The following is a 25,029-nucleotide window of genomic DNA, read 5'->3' as shown; positions in this document are numbered from 1 at the left end:
ACTGTCTGTCCATTGAAATTAATATTGACCATTACCGTATAAGATGTAAAAGATAAGAAGGTGCTCTCTTCACTAGACACGAGCATATCTAACTGAGTACATAACTGTTCTTCAGTGATGGAATCCTGGGGTCCCTGCCTTGCCAGTAATCTTTGAGTCCCATCCATCAATGCAGCCTCTACTTCCAGGTCTGGACCAGTCTCTTCCTCCATGCTCTGTCCATCCTCAATGCTGGACAGGATCTGGGAGTGTCCTGAAGTCACAGAATAATTACGAGATGAAGGCAAGCCAGAGTCTGGAGAATCAAATTCAACTGCAGGCCGATCGTCAGCTGCCACTGCAACAGGAGTATTAGCAGTTATCATAGTGGACATCCCATGTTCATGACCTGGGTGTTCTGCGCTTGAACCTTCTAGCTCATCAATTGACATGAACACCTACAGTAAGCAAAGATAAGAAATTCATCAAGTTTTCATTAAGACATGACCAGCATAAGCAAAAGATAAAAAATGATGTTTATGTGGAACTTGATGTACCTCATTGCTGATGGTGGAATCACGGTGAATAAGTTTCTGAACATGACTGTCAATGCTGCTCCCTGAAGAGAACTTGGTGAGAAATGTTGTTTGAGTGTCTTTGGCACGCTGGTTCACTATCAGCTCACAGGCCTTCCATTCAGCCATCACCTGCTGGTACTTTGTGGTAATCTTCTCATCTACCTGGCCCAAACAAAATGTAAAAATTCAGTGAATAAAAGAGAATTAGTAAGTAAAGCTAAATTCAATTCCATAAGTGCATATGACCTAGAGTTAAAATTTAATTAATCACACAGAAAGATAATTTAAAAAGACACATCTCTATATTATAATAAAAAAACCTTGAGTCGAGACGTGATCTTCTCAGAAAGACACTTTGACGCCCCGCGAGACTAGACTTTACAACCTTTGGAAGCAGACCTGTGAGATGCCTTGAGCATGGGAAAGGCGCTATATAAAAAATGTATTATGGTCACTTTTGCACGTCACGCCCTACTTACAAACAATTTAAAACAAGATCACGGACATCTAACCTCTCAGTTATTGGAATGCTTTTGGCAGACAGACTTCATGTGATCCCAGCTCTAAAAAAATGTATGTGTTCTAGATGGCACATCAACGACTAAGCAAAGAAGAAACAGCAGCTATGTGCAAATTCTGAAAATAAGGAAAGTAATAATCAGCCCAGACCAAGTGGGATTGAAAACCTTGTAGGTCCAATTGAGGTCAGAAATAAAAGATTTCATAAAGACGTTCAAAAACGTTAGCGCAATACACATTCAGAGCAGGTTAGAGATTAAGAAAGCAGTAGAATTTGAAAGGCTCAAAAAAAATGTTGCCGCGATACACATGCAGATTATGAAAGTAGTAAAATTTGAAAGTATCAAAAAAAAAAAAAGTTAAGATCACATTAGCACAAACAAAATGGAAATTATTATTCGGTGAAATAATGGAACAGCAAAAAGAGATCAATATATGGACATAAGTGATATGTCAGAAGTACTGTATGTAGATATTGTAAGGCTTTAAAGTTTAAGTCGGAGGTAAAGGTAGTGTTGCCTCCCAATGAAGAGGCGTATCCAAGAGAATTAAAAGATTTGTTGTTTGGTGAAAGTGAAATCCACAAACACTACAGACAAAACATCCGAGTCTACAATAATCTTTTCACATTTGCATCATTCAATGCTCAAAGCGTAGATTTACACAATTACGGACTATACACTATTAGAATCTGTGGTCCTGCAACAATTAAAGCTACGACAAGTTTAATTTCGAAGAAACCACAATTCAGTTAGGTGTATATTTATGATCACTGAGAAGCGATGCAACATAGAATGGAAAAGAGTATGTAACAATTCCCATGAAAATAACAATCTCTTTAAATTGTATACCTGGATAACCAAACCCGGGGGTTGCGAGCGAAGTGAGCAGGAGGTGGAGCCCGCTAGTTCATAAAAAAATAAACAGATGCATGACCCAAAAAGGACATGCTCTTACTATTCCATATTAAATACTTAATGAAACAGAAATTAGCCTACATTTTGTATTTTTTCAATTAGTAAACTTCAATCACCAATCCTTTATCTAAATCTAAACACTAAAAAATAAATATATGCTTTTTAGGCAACATCTCTATCCTCTCCACTTACCAATGACATATCTTTTTTGTTCATCCCAAACTTGTAATGTCCCAAAAGAAATGGCCAGACTTCTTTGCGAATTTCATGCTCCACTCCTCCATAATATACAAGGCGCAAGAGTTCAAGTTCTTTGTAATTCTAACAAAAGTGGACAACCAAAGGATGTATCAGGATAAACACATTATAATTGGCTCATTTTCTTTTTAAATAAATACAATACAACACAATGTGGTATGCTCAGCATACCAGTCTTTCTTTTACATTTGCTTGACAAGGAAAATGTCTGCACTGGATAATCTCTTCTTCACTGTCTTTCATCCCAAGCATAATGCATTTCATGTTGAAATCCTTGATTGTATACTCCCTGTGAATATGTGAATATTACCTGATGCAGTCTTACACCATATAAGATAAAATAAAGTTCACAGCACTGATTTAGTTACTTGCATTTACAGCTGAAATTACAAAATGTCTAAAGTGTTAAACAAAAATCACCTTCTGTATGACACAGGGCTTTTTGTTTTGCAATGAACACACAATTCAAACGGACATTATTATACCTACTTATTAACATTTTATTGTGGGAACAACTACTACAGTTTACCTCTTATTTTGCAATGCAACCAAAATTAAACAAAAGACACAATCAGGCGTTTTCACTCAACACTTGTAGGCACTTTTTGTTTTCTGTAGGTTGCAAACCTACCATGGTGAATTCAGCTAAGTCAACTGAAAATTAAAAATAAAAAAAAAACCTATTGTTAAACAACATATACTATACATTAGTGGTGAATAATGATGGATTATTTATATACAACATATGAACAATCTTCATATTGGTTTACTAATATCATTTTTTGCAACAATAAGAAAACATATGGATTTATTTTTAATTAGTGTCAGACACACACCAATAGGGGGCAACTAGGCTGCAATACGAAGGGAGCATGAGAGAGCATTATTGGTAGCACCTTCTTCTATTTTGCCTCCGGGGCAGACCAGCTACCAGACTACTGATGGTGCATCCTCCACCACTGGACAGGAAGTTTTACCCCTTCCACCTTGGATGACATCCATCCATCCATTATCCAACCATATAAAAAGAAAATCGTCGGAAGTCAGCATTCACTTTGGAACTGATCACCACTCCAGAAGCAACTTACTAATTGAAAGTGTTTGATCTTGTTGGGGTACAACTAGGGTAAGCACCATATAATTAGAAGAAAACAAAACATCTTTTTTTTGCTAATTTTATTTACTTCTTAAAAATAACCTTGCAGCACTAATCCAGTCATTGGGAGAACAGCTCCAAGTCCAGGTGGTGGTGCAACTAACAATCTTGGCCATGTGGAGGCTCATCCCAGGTTCTTGTGCCCTTATAACCCTACAATGATATAGAAGCATACCTCTTAATTTCTGTGAGAACTTCCACAAGACATCACTGGTTGAAGGAGGAATGGACCCATATTTAGGCTCCCTTCTTAATGGACAAAGCTCAAAAGGCCTATCATGACCTTGACATTCAGGCTGCAGAAGACTATGACCTCATTAAGAAAGAGATACTGGCCTGATATGGTCTGAGTCTTGCTTCACAATCTCAGAAATGTAAAGAATGGCTATTTGGTGCCAAAAGTCTTTGACTTGTATGTAAATATAGCAAAGCAGTTCAAACCTATGGAAAATTTTATGGAGCACATGGTGGAATCTAATGCATGTGATTTTTTAGTTAATGCTCAAATGGTGAATCACGACAAACTGATCAAGAGACAGTCATGGAAAAATATGAAAAGCCTTGTTGTGACAACAGAATGTCACTGGATAACCATGTACATGGAAAAACAGGATGATAAAAAGAAATCTTGATCCTCCAGATTGGAGCAACCACACAAGAAAGTGGAAGTTGGGGCCCAGCGCAAAGATCATTCACTGCCTCCTACTCAGTGTTAATAGTGCAAGCAGCTGTTGATGAGCCGATGCATTGTGAAAGGGCAAAAGCAGATGGTTCCTGTATGCCAGCCACATATAATCTACTCTTTCCTCAACAGGTGCAGTAATTATAAACAAGCACAAGGTTAGGACCTTAATTGATTCCAGCAGTAACATTACCATTGTTTCTCACCAACATATTTCACCGCAGCAAACTTACCCAACAAATGACTAGTCTTACCTGTAATCATGGAAAAACTCGCTGGGCAAAACTGCCCAGTGCCAAATTATTCTCTAAGGTATTCCCAAACTATACTTGTGCCTGTAATTCCATCTCCACTCTATGCAGTAATCCTTGGGCAGGACTGGTTAGAAAACAAAGGTGGAGAAAAGTTACTTCTCCCAATTCAAAATTGAAGCCTGGCAGTGGACAAATTTAACTCATCCTTAGCTACCCCAGTGCCATGTGCATCAAACTAAAATAGCCCGGAACTGGATAGTTAGCCAATGCACAAAGGATCACTTCTGTTGCAAGAAGGATATTACACTCTCAAGTGCAGAGTACAATGCACAACCAAGAAATGATTTTCTAGAAAGAGAGATCCATGTCACTTTACAATTTTTGCACTATCAATACAAGAAAACACTGATGCCTTTTCAACAGAAGTAATGGAATGATTAATCTTTAAATGTTGCATAAAAGTTGCATTAATCCCTAAGCATCTAGGCCGCATTTTGCACTTGATAATGAATTGCTTTATTGGGTAGCTGACCACCAGAAAGAACTGCAAAATCAGCTGCTCATTCTGTAATCATATCCATGCAAGATATATGACATGGCTCTCAGTCATCTCCTAGGAGCTCACTTAGGGTTGGATAAGACCCTAGATTGTATAAAATTGAATTTTATTTGTCCAGTAAACAACAAAGAGTTTAGGTAATTTGCACCTCTTATCCAGAGAGCAAACTCCATCAAATTCTTCACAAGGAGTGCACTCAGTTGCTTCCTTTATTGCCAAATAATACAGCAAATAAGCATAAACATAACTGGCCTGGGGACATAAAAATACCCTCATTCTGGTTGATTACACCATCCAATATCCAGATGCAATACCAATGAGATAATTTTTCGTGTGTTAGGACCTTTAAAGAAATCATTACAGACCAAGGGACCTCACTGACAGAGCATGACATGGGAACACCCCTAGGCATACCAGAAGCAAGGAAAGCAGAGGCAGAACTGGAATACTAGTCCTAGGTATTACTAAGGAAAATTTTAGTCCCTGGACCGGTCCTATTGTTTTTGTACCCAAAACCGGACAGAAGTTAGTGCTCTTTGTAACAACTTGAAATTGAATGAAGTCTGCTGTTCAGATGTCAATCCAATAATGCATGAAGATGGCATTCACTTTGGAACCCACCTCCGAGTGGGCAAGATCACCACACCAGCAGCAACTTCCAAATTGAAAGAGTGAGTTACTGTGACCTGTATGGTCAACATTTCTTTGTTTGTATTTGGAAGCTGTATTTTCTTCTCATTATACAGGACTACCATAGTGGTACCCCAATTGTCTCTCTGTGTTTATGCTTTTAATACAGTTTTAACAAAGTTTAAATCTATTTAAGAATTATTTAATAAAGTATAATTATATGTGTGTGAATAGGTAAGAAGTACAAGCAGTCTACAAAGCAGTCAGAAAAAGACTAATTCCTAACAGATTAGTAGTTAACAGAATTACCAAAGAAAATAACATGCAGATACTGCAAAACCAAAATGATGATACAATCATACTGTGTTTAGAAATCTAACAATAAATTTTCAAATCTGCTCAATGCACTGCTTATGATCAATCAAATACTACTGCAAAAAAATACTGCAGACATACAAATCATACGAGAAAGCACACTTTTTATTGTGATCAGAAGACTGACACATTAAAGTTGGATAGACACCAAATACAAGCTAGAGAGCAAGTAGAGTTGGCACACAAAAACAGAAATGCATTAATTAAAATACAAAGCTTTTGCCAAGTGTTCAAAATGGATCTCTAAAAAAATCAGAAAAAACCACAGACTGGGTGCTGTAAAATAAGAGCAAACATGAACATTTACTGTACAAATGCATTTCAAATCTTTAAAACTGAATTAAATTTTCTGTTACTGGTGAGAGTTATTATTTTGCTCCACGACAAAACATAAGACTTTAATAAAACAGACTAATAAAAAAACTCTTTGAATGTTTATCATGTAGTAAGATATAAGACACTGTAGAACCACCAGGATTTTAAGAGGATTTAAGACTACTTGTGAAAGTCATGCTTCTCAAATTAGCAAAGTGATCATTTTCTTTCAGGCTTGTGGGGACTTTCCTAGCATAAATAATATATTATGATGTTCATCCCTGACTTCAAAACTCTTGACTTTATATAAATAATAAACAGAATAAAGTAAATCATTGAAAAGACTGCCCAACAATGAAGAATCAGTTATTTATAGTTCAGGACAGCAATGTTAAAGGATCTTTTCCATGCTTCCTCTTTTTTTATTACAAATTAGGTTATATGCACTTTACAAGCCTAGTTTCCATAAATTGCAGAGATGCATACTTGATCCATTAGGCTAACACAATTCTTTTTACTTCTGCTATTTAATATAGTTCTTTGAAGCATAGCCAGACTGAGTTATCCATCTTTTCAGCTAGGAAAGAATGTCTGTACTTTCAGTGGCAACCAGCACATACAGCTAGGCCTTGGGTGGTGAAGCATTTGGGAAAAAGCACAAATGTGTAATAATGGGCCCTATGATTTGAAAGAATGAGTACCTCTTTACAGAACAAACACTTGTAGTCCTGTTAACAATGAGGTAGTGTAAGCAACAGAGAGCAAAAACAGTGAATGAGGTTTTATCCTTCATAAACAGGAGGCTTCACAATCATGGATCCAAGCCACTGTTACACCTGCCTAGTTTATTGCTGGGTTATGATGCTTTATTCTGGTGTAACCTAATATAATATTATTAATGTGGTCTTCGTGACCAAAAATACAGTTTTATCAGTCTTTGGAAACTAACCAGTGGTGTAACTCCATATAATCTCTGCCAATAGGATTTGCAGCTTGATCACTAATTGTGTACTAATAATGCAGTCAGCTGCCTGGCTTGTCTTAATGTTTTTATTGTGATAGCCACAGTGAGACAATAAGTGTGTTTACATGTACACACAATACTGGGATAAGGTGAGTAACCTGGTTAAAGAAGTAACAGTTTCTTAAAATCCCTCATTTATATGTACAATCCCCTTTATGGAGTTCCCCTTTGTAAAACACCCTGATGTCATTAAACTGCACCAAATGGACTTATCAACATCCAAAAACACAAAAAACAAGCATGGAGCCCGAGTCTCCCGAGCAGTATGCGGAAAACTACTTTTAATTATGTTGCATATTTACTTATTATAAACTTCAGAGTGTTACAGTTTGTTATCTTTGTATTACTTTTTCTTCTTTTGTATGAAAAACTGAACATGTGACTGGCCAGCATTTGTTTTAAATCCTAAACTCATAAATAGATCTTCACAAAACTGACCAGAAAAACATCCGCAAATTATAATTTTATTGTGTTGTATACATAGGTTTAGTCCTTATGTGCCTTGAAGTAAATCACATTCATCCCCCTTTCACATCCCTGACCTGGACCACAAATGATTCATGGTATGAAAACATGCCATTGTGCTGCTGTTTCCAAGATACAGCACCTGTAGCAAAACAGCTGGATGAAAACTAAACTGACACTTTATTAATAGGTTTCTGTTACTGAATTGCAGGCAGCACACTTTTTTTCTAGTTGGCTGTGCAATTGTGCCTTGCAAAGGAGCAACATACTGGTAGGTTTGCTTCTTGCTTTACACCTAGTGCTGCTGGCATAATAATAAAGCAACTATTTTTACTTCAATACATAAGTATTGTGTTAGTTTGTTACTTTAAAAAGTAATCACACTATGTAAGGCATGTGACTTGTAAAGTGTCAATCCCAACACTGCTCCTAAGATTGTGCTACTGAGCTTAGCATAATATGTTCAGTTTATCAGCATAATTGTAGAAATTTCTTAAATACTGAGACAGATTATTTCAATCAAGAGAAGGAATAATGCAATCACCTGAGCATTTGCCTCAGGAAATGTATCATTATGGATGCTTCCATCATTTTCTACCCATGGCTGCTGAAAATGTCAGCAAAGCTAATACAAGCACTGATTAACAGAGTGCACAGGACTTGCGGAGATCACAAAATCCTTCACTGTATCTTGGTTAAGGGTTTACATGATCAAATAACCGGGTCACTCACAGATAAATCTATGTCTGTTAACCAGGTTCTCAGAGATCATTAACCCAGAATAAGGGTTTACAAGGCATTGCTGAAACCCTGTTTATATGAATATCCTGGTTATTAAAGTACATGCAAACACACTGAATTATAACGAATGTGCAACTTAACACATTAATTCCCCACTTGAAAGCCCCCCACCCCTTCAAACCTGAAGCCAATTGTTAGCAACACTGCTTCCCTTTGCTTGATGCAATGATTGTTTTTGAGACCTACATTCTCATAATACAAACTGTTAGGACTGCTCTGCCCTTTTTCTTGTGGTTACCCACAATTATGGCACACTTTACAACATCTGCACCTCTATTCTGTATGGAAGACATAAGTTAGAAGATTTTCTATGATACACACACTCACCTAACTGGGCCCCACTGCATTGCATGCTCAACCGTCTAACCCACATCATGGCTGTCCATTAAAACCTTCAGCTCCTCCAACAGACCAGGCTAAAAAAAGGACACTTTGTTCCAGTCCATCTCTACCAATCAAGTCATAAAATCCACTATGTATTTGCCAACAGAATAGCTTCCCTGTGTGATGTTTGGCAAAGAAACCAAGGACGTAACCTTGTGCTCAGGAGGCTCAAGAACCTAGCCTAAATTCTTTCAAAAAGTCTTCTCGACTATTAAACACAAGGATGGCAAACGTCAAAAACAGCAAGAAGATGACATTTTCAACTTCAGTATTGTATGCTGGTAAGTAACTTGGAGGGAATTTAAAAATAAGTTTTGGGTGAAAAACCTCCTCCAAGGTGCAAGACAAAGGGTCCCCCTGTCCCCATCTTTCCAGGCAGGCAATTTCAGGTTCCTTAGCCTCGGCAAATGGAGAAGTGGCAGCTGCTAAAGACTGCACCAGTGGTAGGTTCTATTTCTTCTGTAGCAGATGCTTGACAGAAGTGGCAAGGCTGGCTGTCTACTGCCTAGGCTCCTGCATCTGGAGGCTTTGACAGCACCTCTTGGATTAAGGTGTCTCATCTCTGGATTTCTCCTGATGGTCAGAATATTTGTCATGATCTAGCAGGTTATCAAAAAAAAAAAAGAGAATGTTTTGCAGTCACTACATGTTTGTCTCAGAATGCAGAGAAGAAGAAAATATCCCACAAAACAAAACTTTGTTAGGAAAAGGGATATGTAAAAACTGGGAGTTGAAAAACAAAATGTGAGGGCTTTAGGACAAACAAGACCGCCTGTGTGCTCAGCAGAACAATGTAGCAAACACACAAAGATAGCACTGAAAAGTTGTGTTGCACCAGAAAAGGTTAAATTAAGACATTTATTGGAGTTCCTTTTCACTACTGAAATGCCTATTCTCTCTTCTACTATATTATGAAAACCAAAGTAAAAAGTGTCAGTTTTCTTTACTAATGATTAAAGTCCTGACCCAACAATCATCATGGTTGGCTAAAACACAAATGACACTTGCAGCATTAGATGCCAATGTATATAATGTAGCAATACAACTTAGCAATACATTTACTGCAGCAGCATACTATGAACAACAAGAAGCCAACGGAGTGAAAAAGGACAAAAATAAGAATGAAAAATGCTCAACAAATAAAAACAATTTAGAACATGCATGACATTTATATTCAGGTATGTTAGGTGACTTAATGTTCTTAGAGTTGAAGCATTTTTATTTTTCAATTACTTAAACACAGATAAAACACATTTCTGTTAATTAAACAGCTTTGTAAGAATGAGTCACAATGAAAAACAGTGAAAATGTAATATATTTAGAGTGCAATAACATAGAAGAGCAAACAAAATGAATAAACAGAATTGTGTTGTATTTTAAGAGTGATAATTTAAAAAAATGTACCAATGCTTTTCAAGCACAAAACTTTACCTAGTTAAGGTATTCAAATGACCTGTTAGTAGCTGCTGGTCCTGGCAATGTAAGTGTCGTTATTGTTCTTGACCTAATAGCTGCCTCAGATAGGGTTAATCATAATATTCTTTTAAATCACATGGAGCATTTTAGGAAAATATTGGAATTCCATTTGTCTGGTTTAAACTATTTTTCTGAGAAATGTCAGTTTCTCTCCATTGGTACTTACAGATTCACCTCTGCCTCCCTTGCTCACAGTTTCCCACATGTTCTTTATTAGGTTCGTTATTGTTTAAACATTTAAATACTTCTTGATCAGATTATTTGCAGTAATGGATTCAATTTCCATTGTTATGCAAATGATACATAGTTATATTCAAACCAAGCCCTCCCATATACAGTGCATCCAGAAAGTATTCACAGCACATCACTTTTTCCACATTTTGTTATGTTACAGCCTTATTCCAAAATGGATTAAATTCATTTTTTTCCTCAGAATTATACACACAACACCCCATAATGACAACGTGAAAAATGTTGACTTGAGATTTTTGCAAATTTATTAAAAATAAAAAAATTGAGAAAGCACATGTACATAAGTATTCACAGCCTTTGCCATGAAGCTCAAAACTGAGCTCAGGTGCATCCTGTTTCCCCTGATCATCCTTGAGATGTTTCTGCAGCTTAATTGGGGTCCGCCTGTGGTAAATTCAGTTGATTGGACATGATTTGGAAAGGCATACACCTGTCTATATAAGGTCCCACAGTTGACAGTTCATGTCAGAGCACAAACCAAGCATGAAGCCAAAGGAATTGTCTGTAGACCTTCGAGACAGGATTGTCTCAAGGCACAAATCTGGGGAAGGTTACAGAAAAATTTCTGCTGCTTTGAAGGTCCCAATGAGCACAGTGGCCTCCATCATCCGTAAGTGAAAGAAGTTCGAAACCACCAGGACTCTTCCTAGAGCTGGCCGGCCATCTAAACTGAGCGATCGGGGGAGAAGGGCCTTAATCAGAGAGGTGACCAAGAACCCGATGGTCACTCTGTCAGAGCTCCAGAGGTCCTCTGTGAAGAGAGGAGAACATTCCAGAAGGACAACCATATCTGCAGCAATCCACCAATCAGGCCTGTATGGAAGAGTGGCCAGACGGAAGCCACTCCTTAGTCTGGTCCGATGAGACAAAGATTGAACTCTTTGGTGTGAATGCCAGGCGTCACGTTTGGAAGAAACCAGGCACCGCTCATCACCAGGCCAATACCATCCCTACAGTGAAGTATGGTGGTGGCAGCATCATGCTGTGGGGATGTTTTTCAGCAGCAGGAACTGGGAGACTAGTCAGGATAAAGGGAAAGATGACTGCAGCAATGTACAGAAACATCCTGGATGAAAACCTGCTCCAGAGCGCTCTTGACCTCAGACTGGGGTGACGGTTCATCTTTCAGCAGGACAACGACCCTAAACACACAGCCAAGATATCAAAGGAGTGGCTTCAGGACAACTCTGTGAATGTCCTTGAGTGGCCCAGCCAGAGCCCAGACTTGAATCCGATTGAACATCTCTGGAGAGATCTTAAAATGGCTGTGCACCGACGCTTCCCATCCAACCTGATGGAGCTTGAGAGGTGCTGCAAAGAGGAATGGGCGAAACTGGCCAAGGATAAGGTATGCCAAGCTTGTGGCATCATATTCAAAAAGACTTGAGGCTGTAATTGCTGCCAAAAGTGCATCGACAAAGTATTGAGCAAAGGCTGTGAATACTTATGTACATGTGATTTCTCAGTTTTTTTATTTTTAATAAATTTGCAAAAACCTCAAGTAAACTTTTTTCATGTTGTCATTATGGGGTGTTGTGTGTAGAATTCTGAGGAAAAAAATGAATTTAATCCATTTTGGAATAAGGCTGTAACATAACAAAATGTGGAAAAAGTGATGCGCTGTGAATACTTTCCGGATGCACTGTATTACTCCATAATTACATGATTTGTTGTCTAAATTAATTAAAAAAAACTGGATGGCATTAAACTTTTAAAGCAAGGCAATTTACAACATTTGAGATACAATTAGTTCGATTTCTTTTGTTTTACCAATTGTGCACAAGCAGATGAAGCGGCTTGCTCATGGCAACACACCATCAGTGGCAGGATTTGAACCCACAACCTCAGAGCTTGCAGTCCTAAGCCTTAACCATTACTCCATACTGCCTGCCAATTGCTTTTTATTAAAACTCAAAGCATCCTGAGAAAGAATGAAAATGGTAGTCTATTGCCACCTTCCCATCACAGGAACTTGTGGATGGAACCTGTGATATTTTGTTTTGTTTTTTTTGATTTTTTTAAAGAAATTAAGGAACTTTTGTAGCATTCCTACCACAGGACTTCAGGCCATTTGTAGTTCCCGGAACATATTTTTATTCAAACTTTTTATTCAACTAGGAACTATCGTGGGTGGGGCCCAAGCAATGAATTGTGCTGATTGACCAAAGTTAGATATTTAACTTTATTTAATTACTTAATTATTTTTAAACCTTAATTTCATTATACTATTGATGAATGAATATTTAATGAATAACTTTAACATATTTGCTCGTCTTATTTCTATCTCAGAATCTTGAATCACTGCAATCCAATGTAAAAGCCGTTTTCTCTTTTGCACTGTAGCATTCCTTTGTTTTGTTTTTTTTTAACCCTGTCGACTAATTCCTTAAATTATCTCTGCAATAGCAGTAAACACATTTGCGATAACACAAGCATAAAAACTAACAACACCTCATACTACATTGTTTTGGCAGTACTGCATCACAGTGAAATTATGTCAATTTAACCCACGACCTTTGCACGACAAATAATTTGCATTAAGGTTACAGTTACTTTTGTGCAGTGACAACGCAACACACGAAATTGGCCAGGGACCACAAGTGGCCCAGTGCCTATATCTGTGGGAAGAACATGGACATTGGTTGCTCCCACACATTCTTTTTCTTTGTATTGCAGAGGTCCTATTGGAGACATGGATTATGGCAACCCAACTCTGCGCTGCACTAACCCCCTTGCAGGACTGGATGGTGTGACTGACAGGTCTCCGCTGCTGGGGATATGTAGATGCAACATGGGCTGGATGGGCATCCCGGCCAGCAGAGGGAGCAGACCTGGATGGAAGGATCAGAAAGGATGGACGGACAGCCTATTAAAAAGAAAAGATAGATATTGCTGGGAATTTTTTATTTCCCCAGCATGCTAGATGGCAGCAGCCCTGGTTATCGGCTACAAAATTCCTGCTGTAGGAAAGTGCCTTAAGTGATTAAAGTTCCTCAGTAGAAATGAGGAGTCTTAGATTCCACGCATGTATTTGAAGCTCATATTGAGAACATAAATAGAGCAGCTTTTGTATTAAAAAAAATATTCCCAAGCTACATAAGCTTTTGACACACAGTGCAGCTGAGACACTTGCACTTTTATTGCATCCCATCTGGACTACTGTAATGCTGATCTCTACGGTACTTCTACCCAAGGCCTTAGCTGATGGTAGTTTCAACAAAATTCTGTACCATACTAGACCCTAGAAACATATTACTCCCATGCTTCAGTAACTCCATTGGTTCCCTGTTAAATATCTTACACAGTACAAGATTCTACTGTTTATTTTCAAATTTCTACATGGTCTAGTCCCTATATATTTCAATAGTCTCATACAGTTATATAAGCTATTACATTTTCTGTGTTCCTCTGAGTTTTATCCTCTTTTTGTTCTATCCTCCATGCCTCAGACTATGTGGGACTAAACATTTAATGTTGATGGTTGAAAATAGTTGGTTGCAATAGTTTGACTTTTTAGCTTGTGGGTATCTACAATGCCAAAGTTGTAAGATACAACTGAAATCTTATCTTTTTAAGCAGGTTTTAGCATTGCCTTACATGTAATTTTTATGTTCATTATTGCCCTTGCTACATAAACTCGTGACAATAAGCTAAAAAAGTAATTATAAAAAGTCAACTTCAATATTTCTTCACTATTATGATTCAAATACAATCATGGCTAAAATACTAAAAGATAAGCAGCAGTGATCCAAGCTTTTTCTATAAAAACAGTGGTGAGACTATTATACTATAATTTGTACTGGTTTCATTCTGATTTAAGACCCATAGAATTATTTGCTTGCGTACCCTGTGAGAATGGATTCCATAAAAACTTTATTATGTCATTATAATGCTTCTAACATACATTATGTGAGTAATTTGAAAGTTCTGATTATTTACATTTAGTACTAAGGGCATGTTTATTGAAACTACTCCATTTTAATTGAAAAAAGGGATTCTAATATTGCTCAGTCCACTATATATATCTATATCTTGACATCTCAGTTAATGAAGCAGTTTAGGTTTTACCTTACAATCCTTCTGGTACTTGCTCCATACATCCTTGGTGAGGCCTCCAGATGCTTCACATGGCTTGTCAGGTGGAACAATGTTATGATTGACAAGTGCTGACAAATGTGTCCGGACAGTAGATAAGTGACGGCAATAGGCCAGCCCTAAATAAAAAGAAGTCCACAATAAGAGCAATAACCTCAAAAACTAAAAACAAAAATCCATCTCTTTTTAGCACCCACATCAGCATCAGGATGATGGTCTGTTACCTATTCAAGCAGCAAACCAAACCAGCACAGGAAGCCATTTTAACATAGGGTGCTTTCAAGCATATACCATGCTATCAGAACATAGAAAAACCAAAAATCTTCCTTTAGTAAACAATTTTACATTACAAGTCAATACATTTAACCTATGTACAGTAAGTTTCATTAAAAATGGTGATACTGATTAAAGTTTTGGATGTGCAAATAAACAGAACCAAGAGCCCTAGTCACTATTCATAACATATCAGCACAGATTTAATTCAAGAGAATCATCCTGACTAAATGAGCTAAATTCGTGGTTAAACAAAGAATGTACATCCAATTTATAATAACAGCAATAAACATAATACAGACAAGTTATTAAATTCAAATATTCTTATAGAAAAGAGCATGAAGACGCAAACTTTACTAACAAATGAAAAGCATATAAATGTGGAGCAGTTTTTATTTTTTAGAAAATATTATCTAAGGCAATTGATGGCCACCAAAAAAATGAAAAAATATACACTCACATCCATAAAAAGCTCTGGAGACAATCTGACGCTTCATGTTCTGACAGAGCATCTTTAATGGAACCCTAACAAAAAAGCAAAATTACAGAATTCAGTCAGTTTCTGCTAAAGGTAAAACTAAGATGTCAGAAATAGCATTGTTATATGATTAAATAGTCCTGATTCCTGAAAGGGCAAGATTACGGTGAATCATCTTATACTTTTATTTAACTGAAAAAGTGTGCAAATGCAAAAATGATGTAAGAAATAATGATATATACAGCATGCGCACGCACACACACACACACACACACACACACAGTGTATTCAGAATGTACTCAGATCCCTTCACTGTAGGCACATTTTACTGTGTTGTAGATTTAATTTTTAACGGATACATTTGTAGCACTCCTCAGCCTCCCTGGAAAATTCTATTTGGGGGTCCTGGAGAGGAGGGTCCGTCGGATAGTCGAACCTCGGATTCAGGAGGAACAGTGTGGTTTTCATCCTGGTCATGGAACAGTGGACCAGCTCTACACCCTTAGCAGGGTCCTGGAGGGTGCATGGGAGTTTGCCCAACCAGTCTATATGTGTTTTGTGGACTTGGAAAAGGCATTCGACCGTGTCCCTCGGGGAATCCTGTGGGGGGGTACTCCGAGAGTATGGGGTACCGGACCCCTTGATAAGGGCTGTTCGGTCCCTGTAAGATCGGTGTCAGAGCTTGGTCCGCATTGCCGGCAGTAAGTCGAACCCATTTCCAGTGAGAGTTGGACTCCGCCAGGACTGCCCTTTGTCACCGATTCTGTTCATAAAACTTTTATGGACAGAATTTCTAGGTGCAGCCAGGGCATTGAGGGGGTCCGGTTTGGTGGACTCAGGATTGGGTCACTGCTTTTTGCAGATGATGTTGTCCTGTTTGCTTCATCAGGCCGTGATCTTCAGTTCACTCTGGATCGGTTCGTAGCTGAGTGTGAAGCGGCTGGAATGGGAATCAGCACCTCCAAATCCGAGATCATGGTCCTCAGCCGAAAAAGGATGGAATGCTCTCTCAGGGTTGGTAGCGAGATCCTGCCCCAAGTGGAGGAGTTCAAGTATCTCGGGATCTTGTTCACGAGTGAGGGAAGAATAGAGCGGGAGATCGACAGGTGGATCGGTGTGGCATCCACAGTGATGCAGGCTCTGCATCAGTCTGTCGTGTTGAAAAAGGAGCTGAGCTGCAAGGTAAAGCTTTCAATTTACCAGTCGATCTACGTTCCTACCCTCACCTATGGTCATGAGCTATGGGTAGTGACCGAAAGAACGAGATTGCGAATACAAGCTGCTGAAATGAGTTTCCTCCATAGGGTGTCTGGGTTTTCCCTTAAAGATAGGGTGAGAAGCTCAGTCATCCGGGAGTGGCTCAGAGTAGAGCCGCTGCTCCTCCGCATTGAGAGGAGTCAGATGAGGTGGCTTGGGCATCTGATCAGGATGCCTCCTGGACGCCTCCCTGGTGAGGTGTTCCGGGCACGTCTAACCGGGAGGAGGCCCCGGGGAAGACCCAGGACACGCTGGAGGGACTATGTCTCTCGACTGGCCTGGGAACACCTTGGGATTCTCCCGGAGAAGCTAGAAGAAGTGGCCGGGGAGAGGGAAGTCTGGGCATCTCTGCTCAAGCTGCTGCCACCGCGACCCGATCTCGGATAAGCGGAAAAGGATGGATGGATGGATGGATGGACATTTGTAGCAGGTACTATTGGCCTTTATTAGTTTGCCTGTCCTTAATGTTCTTTAAAGAGGAGAAACAGCATGGACAGGACTGTTGGCCTAATGGGGATTTAAACCGGAATGGGAGGAGAACAGAGAGAGACATCAGGCAGTGAAGCAAGGAGCAACAACATGTTAGCACAGAAAATCTGCAATGGGAGCCACCTGCTTGAAAATGGATATTTTTTTTCAGGATTACAAGTGAGATGCATCTCAGAAGACAAAATTTGTTTGTATTTATTCTGGAGGAACCACCTTATTGACAGATAGTACAGGACATTATTATTATCAGCATCAGCTGGCAGTATATTCCATTTTGTTTCTGGCATTTCATCAGCCTCTTAAAACTTTAAGGACCATAAAACCAGACTGTGGTATTTTTGTGGAAAATGGGTTATCTCTAGCGATTGCATCTTGCACCCTAATTTGTTCATTTCTGACTTTGTTCTAGTAATGTATTTGTTCTTTGGGGGGGTTATGTCTGAAGTGTTAATCTTATTTGTATTACTGCTTTTCATTGAGTACTTGTCTGGGTTAAGTGGTGAGTGGGTTACACAAGGACAAGTGTTGGTCTTGGAACCCCAGAAAGAGTTATGACGTGTTATTAAGTATTGCTGCCATTATTACAGCAGTATTCAGGTCATGTGAATGCACTGGGCTTAGTTAGTCTCTTGGGGTAACAGTACAAGTTTGCCATGTTTTCTCATCAAGCTACACTAAATAACTCATAATGATAAAGTGAAAAAAAGTTTTCAGAAAGGTTTGTGAATGTACTGAATATAAAAAACTAAAATGTTTCATATAAGTATTTAGACAATTAATTCAGTACTTTGTCAAAGCCCTTTGGCAGCAATTACAGCTTTGCATCTTCTTGGGTGGATCTTTGCAAGCTTTGCACACCTGGATTTGGGCAGTTTTTCCCCACTTTTTCTGGCAGATTCTCTCAAGATTCTCATTAGATTGCGTGGGATGTTTCTGTAAACTGCCATCTTCAGGTCTCTCCACAAATATTCAACAGAGTTTAAGTCTTGGCTTCAGCTGGACCACTCAAAGACTGTCAGAGACTCATCCCAAAGCCACTTCAGCATTGTCTTGGTTGTATGTTTCACATTACATTATTGCTGTGTTGAATGGTAAACAGTCACCCCAGTTTAAGGTTATGTGCACTCTGGAGCAGGTTTTCTTCATGGGCCTCTTTGTATTCGGCTGCATTCATCTTTCCCTCAATTCTTACCAACCTCCCTGTCCCTGCTGCCAAAAAGCACTCACATAGCATGATGCTGCCACCACCATGCTACACCACAAGGTTGATATTAGGCAGCTTATGACAAGTTCTGCCCAAAGAGTTCAACTTTTATTTAATCATAACAAAGAAATACTATTTTCCTCATGTTCTCAGAGTCCTTTAAATTGGCATATGCTTTTTACTTTTACATCATCTATAACTCTGATTGCCAGTGTGTTCTCCTACGCTGTGGTGTACTGGGCTGGTAACATCACTTCAAGAGAGCCCCACTGAATCAATAAGCTAATCAAAAGGACAAGTTCAGTTATAGGGCACACTCTGGAACCCCTAGAAGTAGTAGCAAAGGAGAGAATTAAAACTAAACTGAATGCCATTATGAACAATGCTTCACATCCTCTCTCTGACACACTAACAATAACACTGAGGACTTTCAAGCAACAAATTATTCAGCAAAAGAGTGTCAAGAAATGCTACTGGGGCTCATTTATACCAACAGCAAACGTCTGCATAATGCCTCACTGTGACTGTGACAGCCAAGTCAGAACTGTTCTCTCTGATTTTCTTGCTTCGTAGTCATCCGGTGTGCGCTCAGGACGAACTATGTATGTATATTTATTTATTTAATTTATTTATTTACTTATCTATCTATTTATTGAAAGAGCTTCTGTAAAAAGCCAAATTTCTCATTGTGGACAAATAAAGTTCTATCTGCTGGATTGGCTTTTGTCTAGTCGCTCTAACATAAATGCTTGATTCATGGAGTGCTGCTGAGATGGTCATCTTTCTGAAATCTTCTCCCATCTCATCAGAGGACTTCTGAAGTGACTGCTGGGTTCTTGGTCACCTTTCTGACTGAGGACCTTCAAGCCCAGTTACTTTGGCTGGACGGCCATCCCTAGGAAGATTCCTACATTTCACAATTACACATACATACTGTATACTGTACATACTGTACATATAAATAACACATACATACATACATATATCTCTATACATATAAAATCCAATGTCTGTCTGCTTTTCATGAGAGAACTACTTAACGGAGTTAGATCTGTTTTTTTCTTCTATAATTTGCATGAACATTCCGGTTGATTTTGCGGCTTCTCTCATTGTGCAAAGTATCATAGTTTGCTTGCGGTACCGATTTATTTGCGCAAATCCGAGAGAGACGCAGCGGACCAAGGGGAGGGGGTCGGGGCCCTCCTCACTCATGCTTCAGCCTTGGGGCATACCTTACCTCCACTTAGCTAGCAAACAATAGTACTTAATGGATTTAAATAGGGATTTTTTCCTATAATTTGCTTGAACATTCCAGCTGATTTTGCCACATCTCTCATTGAGCTAAGAATCATAGTTTGCTTGCAGGAATGATATATTCGCACTAATCCGAGACACAGGCTGTGGGCCGAGGGGAGGGGGAAGTGTGATGTCAGGATTAGGGAGCTGGGCAGGGACCTCCTCACTCACGCACCAGCCTCCATTTGAGTTGGTCAACCTGTGTTTTGGAGTGTACCTTGCTTCCGCTTAGCTAGCAATACCCATTTTTTATTGATTTTTAAAATTTGTCCTGGGGGACAGCTAGTGAGTGTGTGTGATAGATAGATAGATAGATAGATAGATAGATAGATAGATAGATAGATAGATAGATAGATAGATAGATAGATAGATAGATAGATAGATAGATAGATAGATAATCCATTTATATCTATCTTATATATAAACGTCTGTTGTACTGATATGCAAGTGCATTAAATATAATAATAATAATATACTGTAAGCTCAAGAAGTCTTTAGATGGTAACACACTGAAGACATTGTGTTATTTAAATAATGTGCTACAATACATCAAATCAAAAAAAGAACATCACTGTCTAAATACTGTACCTTGAAAGTTCACTAAATGCTTACATGGTATTTGCACATTATCAGGCAATGAGCGGTTATCTATCTAAGATGTGGCAATATTGCACCAGCAAAGATTCTATGCTAAGTACAGTGTTTAGGTTTAGTATAAATGACACACAATACTCAACCAGTTTCTAAGCACAGCCTATGACCAAAGTTTGGGAAGCTGGTTTAGTCATTGATAGCAACTGCCTTCATATGTTTGCCCCTTAATGGTAATTATCGGTAATCATGACAACCTGTTGCTTCTCCTTCAAGACCCAGGCAGCCAGTGGGACTCTCATGTCTTGAGCAGTTGCATTCCAATTTTTGAGTATTTGGTTTTCAGTATAAATCCCTTATCAATTTAATTAACCATTATTGCCAAGTCATGATTCCATAGTTCTAATTAATCACAATGTTGTAAATGCATAAAGTAACACTTGTTTGAGGTCCATTTCAACTTCTATCCATCTTTTGGAGTAAAGTAAGGCAGCACAACTTTGCAAAAATACTTGTTATAGGGGATGACGTATCTCTTACTCATAGGTGTTGATCAATTTTGAAACCTTTGTGAAGTTTTAATTAGAGCTTTAGCTTTTTGATAATTAAAACATAAGGATGTTGGTTATCTATATTTGCTTTCAATAGCCTGCACAATATGGACAAGGGATAGTGTTAACAAGTAATTAATGTTTATCTGTGTTGCAAACCCAAAGGTTACTGGAACTTGGTACTGCTTGTTAAGCTTTCATGCACTTATCTGGACTGTGTGTTTGGATTTTACATGGTTGCATAAATGTTTTAGTGCAATGTGCCCACAGTTTGTTTGTTTGATCAACATCATCACTACTGAAAATAAAATAATTCTATATTGTGGACAATTCTATTCATTTTGGCACTAAAACATCAATAAAAATAACTGTCAGGTGATGTAGGTTCAACATTACTTACACTTCTCATATGTTCTGGTGGCTGCTGCAAATGGAAGTCAAAGAAATTCTAACATTTTAAAGATGTTGTTATAACATCATACTCCTAAAAATGCATTCAGCTAGGTCACCTATATAGCCATATGGTGCGAGTCCCTTGGTGCAGGGGTGCCTATAAATATAGCATGCTTTTTCTATCTTTGAGTGGCTTAAAGCTTTGAGGACCTTTTAAGGATAGCAAGGTACAAAAACAGCATGAATCCATTGGAACAGCATTGAAAGGCACCATGCAACGTTATATTGATGACAGAAGTGGGACATGGAGAGGACCTATATTCCGACTATGTTAAGTGCTGAGTGCCTCAGCAATGCAAAATGGACATGCTGGGATCTTCAGAGTTGTTCATGGAGAGTCTTAATGTCGAGATCCAGGACATGGAATGGCTGCTGTGGTGTCAACCTAAAAGGAGGAACAGTCAAGAGACCATTACTGCTGCAACTACACACAAAGAAATGAATATACCCAAGTACAATGGTCACATTTCATTGGAATCTGACCACGCACAACTGTGCCTGGCCACTCCCCATAATAAATGGGTTGAAGAAACAACAGCAGTGCACCTGTTGACTATCTTAAGTTACATGCTGCCACAAAGCTGGACTCTTACCTGCTGCCTAATATAGACGATGCCTTGGATCACTTAAATGGCTCAAGCTGGTTCAGCCCCTTGGATTTGTGGTGGCTACTGGCAAGTCATTTTAATGCCAGAGGTCTGAGAAAAGACTGACTTCACCATTGGGCAAGGGTTGTGGTATTTCACAGTCAGTGAAGCTTTTGGGTCTTGTGGTCACCTCAGTGGGGATAGTTACTGACCCTGAGCAAATTGCTAATGTGGGCAATTGGCCACAGACAAATAATATACAGGACCTCCACAGTTTCCTGGGTTTGATGTCTTATTACCAGCACTTTGTGAGAGGATCTGTGGACCTAGCCAGGGCAGTGAATAATAATGGACACCAGAATGTGACACTGCATTTATTGCTGCACCTATTTTAGCCTATCCAGAGGCACCATTCATTCTGGACATAGATGGCAGTAATCAAGGCACTGGAGCAGTACTATCCCAGATGGAAGGAGAGATGGAGAACTTGATCGGATACTATAGCCTCTGCCTGAACCAACCAGAGCAAAATTACTGTGTAACACAGCAGGAGCTACTGGCAATGATATGTGGCACTTCCATCCAAACCTTTACGGGCATCAGTTCACTTTACAGACAGACAGACAGACACTTTATTAATCCCAAGGGGAAATTCACAATGTCTTGCTCACTTGACTTCTGAATTTCAAAGAACTGGAGGGTCGGGTGGCAAGTGGATAGAAGCAGTATACGAGTATCACTTTCTCTTCAAGCACAGAGCTGGAAGTTGAGACTTCAATGCCAATGCCCTCTCACGAAGACCATAATTTATGGAAAACTGCATCCACTATGCCAGTTTCAATCAACAACAGGCCATCCTCACCGAATGCCAAGCAATACAAAAGAAACTTAAAGAGATGACCACAGCACAACTGAATTCCAGAAAGCACAGGAGGAAAACCAGGAACGGCTGCAGTTAAGGGATGGATAGCAGGAGGATAGCCCCTGCCATGGTCAGAAATAATACCCTATGGGCCTGCAGTGAAAGCATACTGCTCATAATGGGACAGTTTGGAGCTCCTGGGCAGGCTGCTTTAAAGATTGGAAAGCCTGTTAACCGGACACGAAATTCAGCATCTGCTGATGCCACAATGCTTACGTTATGAATATATTTTTTGAATGGGGACACTGTGTCTGATAGCTTCACAAAGCTGAAGTTTTGTTTAACCCACTTCTTTTACTTCCCCCAGAAGGTTTAATGAATCAGTCTCTTTGCCCTGATTCCCAAAAAAAATACAGACTCTAAGAAATGTTTATTTCTAGGTAAAAAAAAAAACAACTGGAGAAAACCATAATGATATTTTACATTTAATATTCATAAAGTCCAATCTTAGTGCTGGTTTACAGTAGTTGCAAGAGTGCAGATGGTAGCATGTCCAACTGCAAGTCAGGAGCATCATGATCTGAGTCATACCTATACTTTTTGTTTATGCTGATGTTATTTAATGTTTTGTGAACAAAATATATGCATAATAATAATTATCAATACTATGCAAGTGATAATAAAATTTTACTTTTCCATATATTACATATATTTCTAACAATATTCAATTAAAATTACAATTAAATAAAACAATTCCTTATGAATATGTTTTTTGATAAAAAATTGTATACCTCGTTAGAAAAATATTTTTTAATATTATTCAGTTGTTATAAAAGAAATCATACAGTGCTGAAAATATTTCATACCATGTCCACAATATAAGTATGTCATCACTATATCTTTAGTATTTTCTGTTCCTGTGTGATGATAACTATATTATCCATTTCACAACAAAAATAAAATGGCATGGAGAATGCAAGCCTTAATTACTACATGTATCTATATATGCTCACTTTTTCAAAAATGTAGTAATTTAAAGTCATGGGAACCAGGAACCTATTCTTACAGCACTTAACACAACGCAGGAGCCAACTTTGAATTTGGTGGTAATCATCTGCAGGACACATTCTTAGTCATATACTCACACTGTCATACTGGTGCAATTTAGAATCACTAATGAACAACATCGCACATATTTGTAATTTGGAAACAAAACCAATTATATCAAGTGGAAAATAACTACAGTGGAACCTCGAGATACGATCACCTCTGTATACGAGAAATTCAAAATACGAGGAAAGTATGAGCGAAAAATTCAGATATAAATACGAGCATTGGCTCACGTAACGAGCCACGAGCCAGGCTGTGGGTATAGCTCGCGGCTTAGCGAGGGGGCGTGGTAGCTGTAGCGAGCCGCAGGGCGATCTGCGGTGTCTGCGTTTCTCACCTAAGTGCACAGGTGGGAAACTGCCCACATCCATGATTTGTCCTGTGGCTGATGGGCTGGGCAGGGTTGCCACCCGTCCTTTAAAATACGGAATCGTCCAGTATTTGAGAATGAAATTGCGCGTCCCGTTTTGAATCAATACGTATGCGTCCCTTATTTTTTTGTATTAAAAGTGGTAACCCTAGCAGCTGCCATGTCTTCCCCGCATATATAGAGAAGCGCGAGCCGGTTAAGGGGGAGAAGAAGTAAAAGAAAAGAGAGGAGAGAGAACGGAGGTTGCAGGAGGAGGCAGGAATCCGCAGCAGTAGGAAGTCGGTGCGAGAGAGCGAGCGAGTACAGGCTCACGTGTAGCTGAACAGGCGAGCCAAACAGCTGAAGCAGGACGGTGTAGAGAAGGCCAGCTGCATTAAGTGTCTCGCCTGTTGCAGAGCCCGCATGGGAGAAGCAGGTGAGACGCTAACAGAGAAGAAGCACCGGGGATTGTCATCTGTTTTTTGAAGACTGCTTCCTGTTGACGTTTTAACCTCGTGTTAAAGGATTGTTATTCTTATGTACTTTAAACCTCCACTTCACAAATGTTTTAAGGATTAAAGATTTATTGAATGCTCTACTGCACTTTGGACACCTGTTTTGATTCTTTTAATAATCAGTTATATTATTTACCAGTGTTATTTATTAAAGGTAGACTACAGTATATATAATTTATCAGTGTTATTTGTTAGGAAAATTGATTTTTATGTTAATATATTTGGGATGCGGAACGGATTAACTGGATTTCCATTATTTTCAATGGGGACGTTTGTTCTAGATACGAGAAATTCG

At 38.8% G+C, this 25,029-nt stretch overlaps 1 protein-coding gene across 2 annotated transcripts in view; it reads right to left on the bottom strand.

The window, feature by feature from the left end:
- The window catches only part of sgsm2 (small G protein signaling modulator 2), a 194,568-nt gene that overhangs the window by 14,212 nt on the left and 155,327 nt on the right, over positions 1-25,029 (bottom strand). For both annotated transcript variants that reach the window (XM_028806739.2, XM_028806740.2), the window contains 5 exons: positions 15,453-15,517; positions 14,693-14,838; positions 2,186-2,314; positions 537-719; positions 36-437 (listed from right to left, as the gene is read on the bottom strand). In XM_028806739.2, coding sequence (XP_028662572.2) covers positions 36-437; positions 537-719; positions 2,186-2,314; positions 14,693-14,838; positions 15,453-15,517 — 925 coding nt within the window. The remainder of the gene's footprint in view (positions 1-35; positions 438-536; positions 720-2,185; positions 2,315-14,692; positions 14,839-15,452; positions 15,518-25,029) is intronic.

This window comes from Erpetoichthys calabaricus, chromosome 8 (assembly GCF_900747795.2).
Source record: "Erpetoichthys calabaricus chromosome 8, fErpCal1.3, whole genome shotgun sequence".
NCBI classification, from domain to species: Eukaryota; Metazoa; Chordata; class Cladistia; order Polypteriformes; family Polypteridae; genus Erpetoichthys; species Erpetoichthys calabaricus.
Note: the sequence above shows the minus strand (reverse complement) of the source record. Positions and strands in the feature narration are given on the sequence as shown.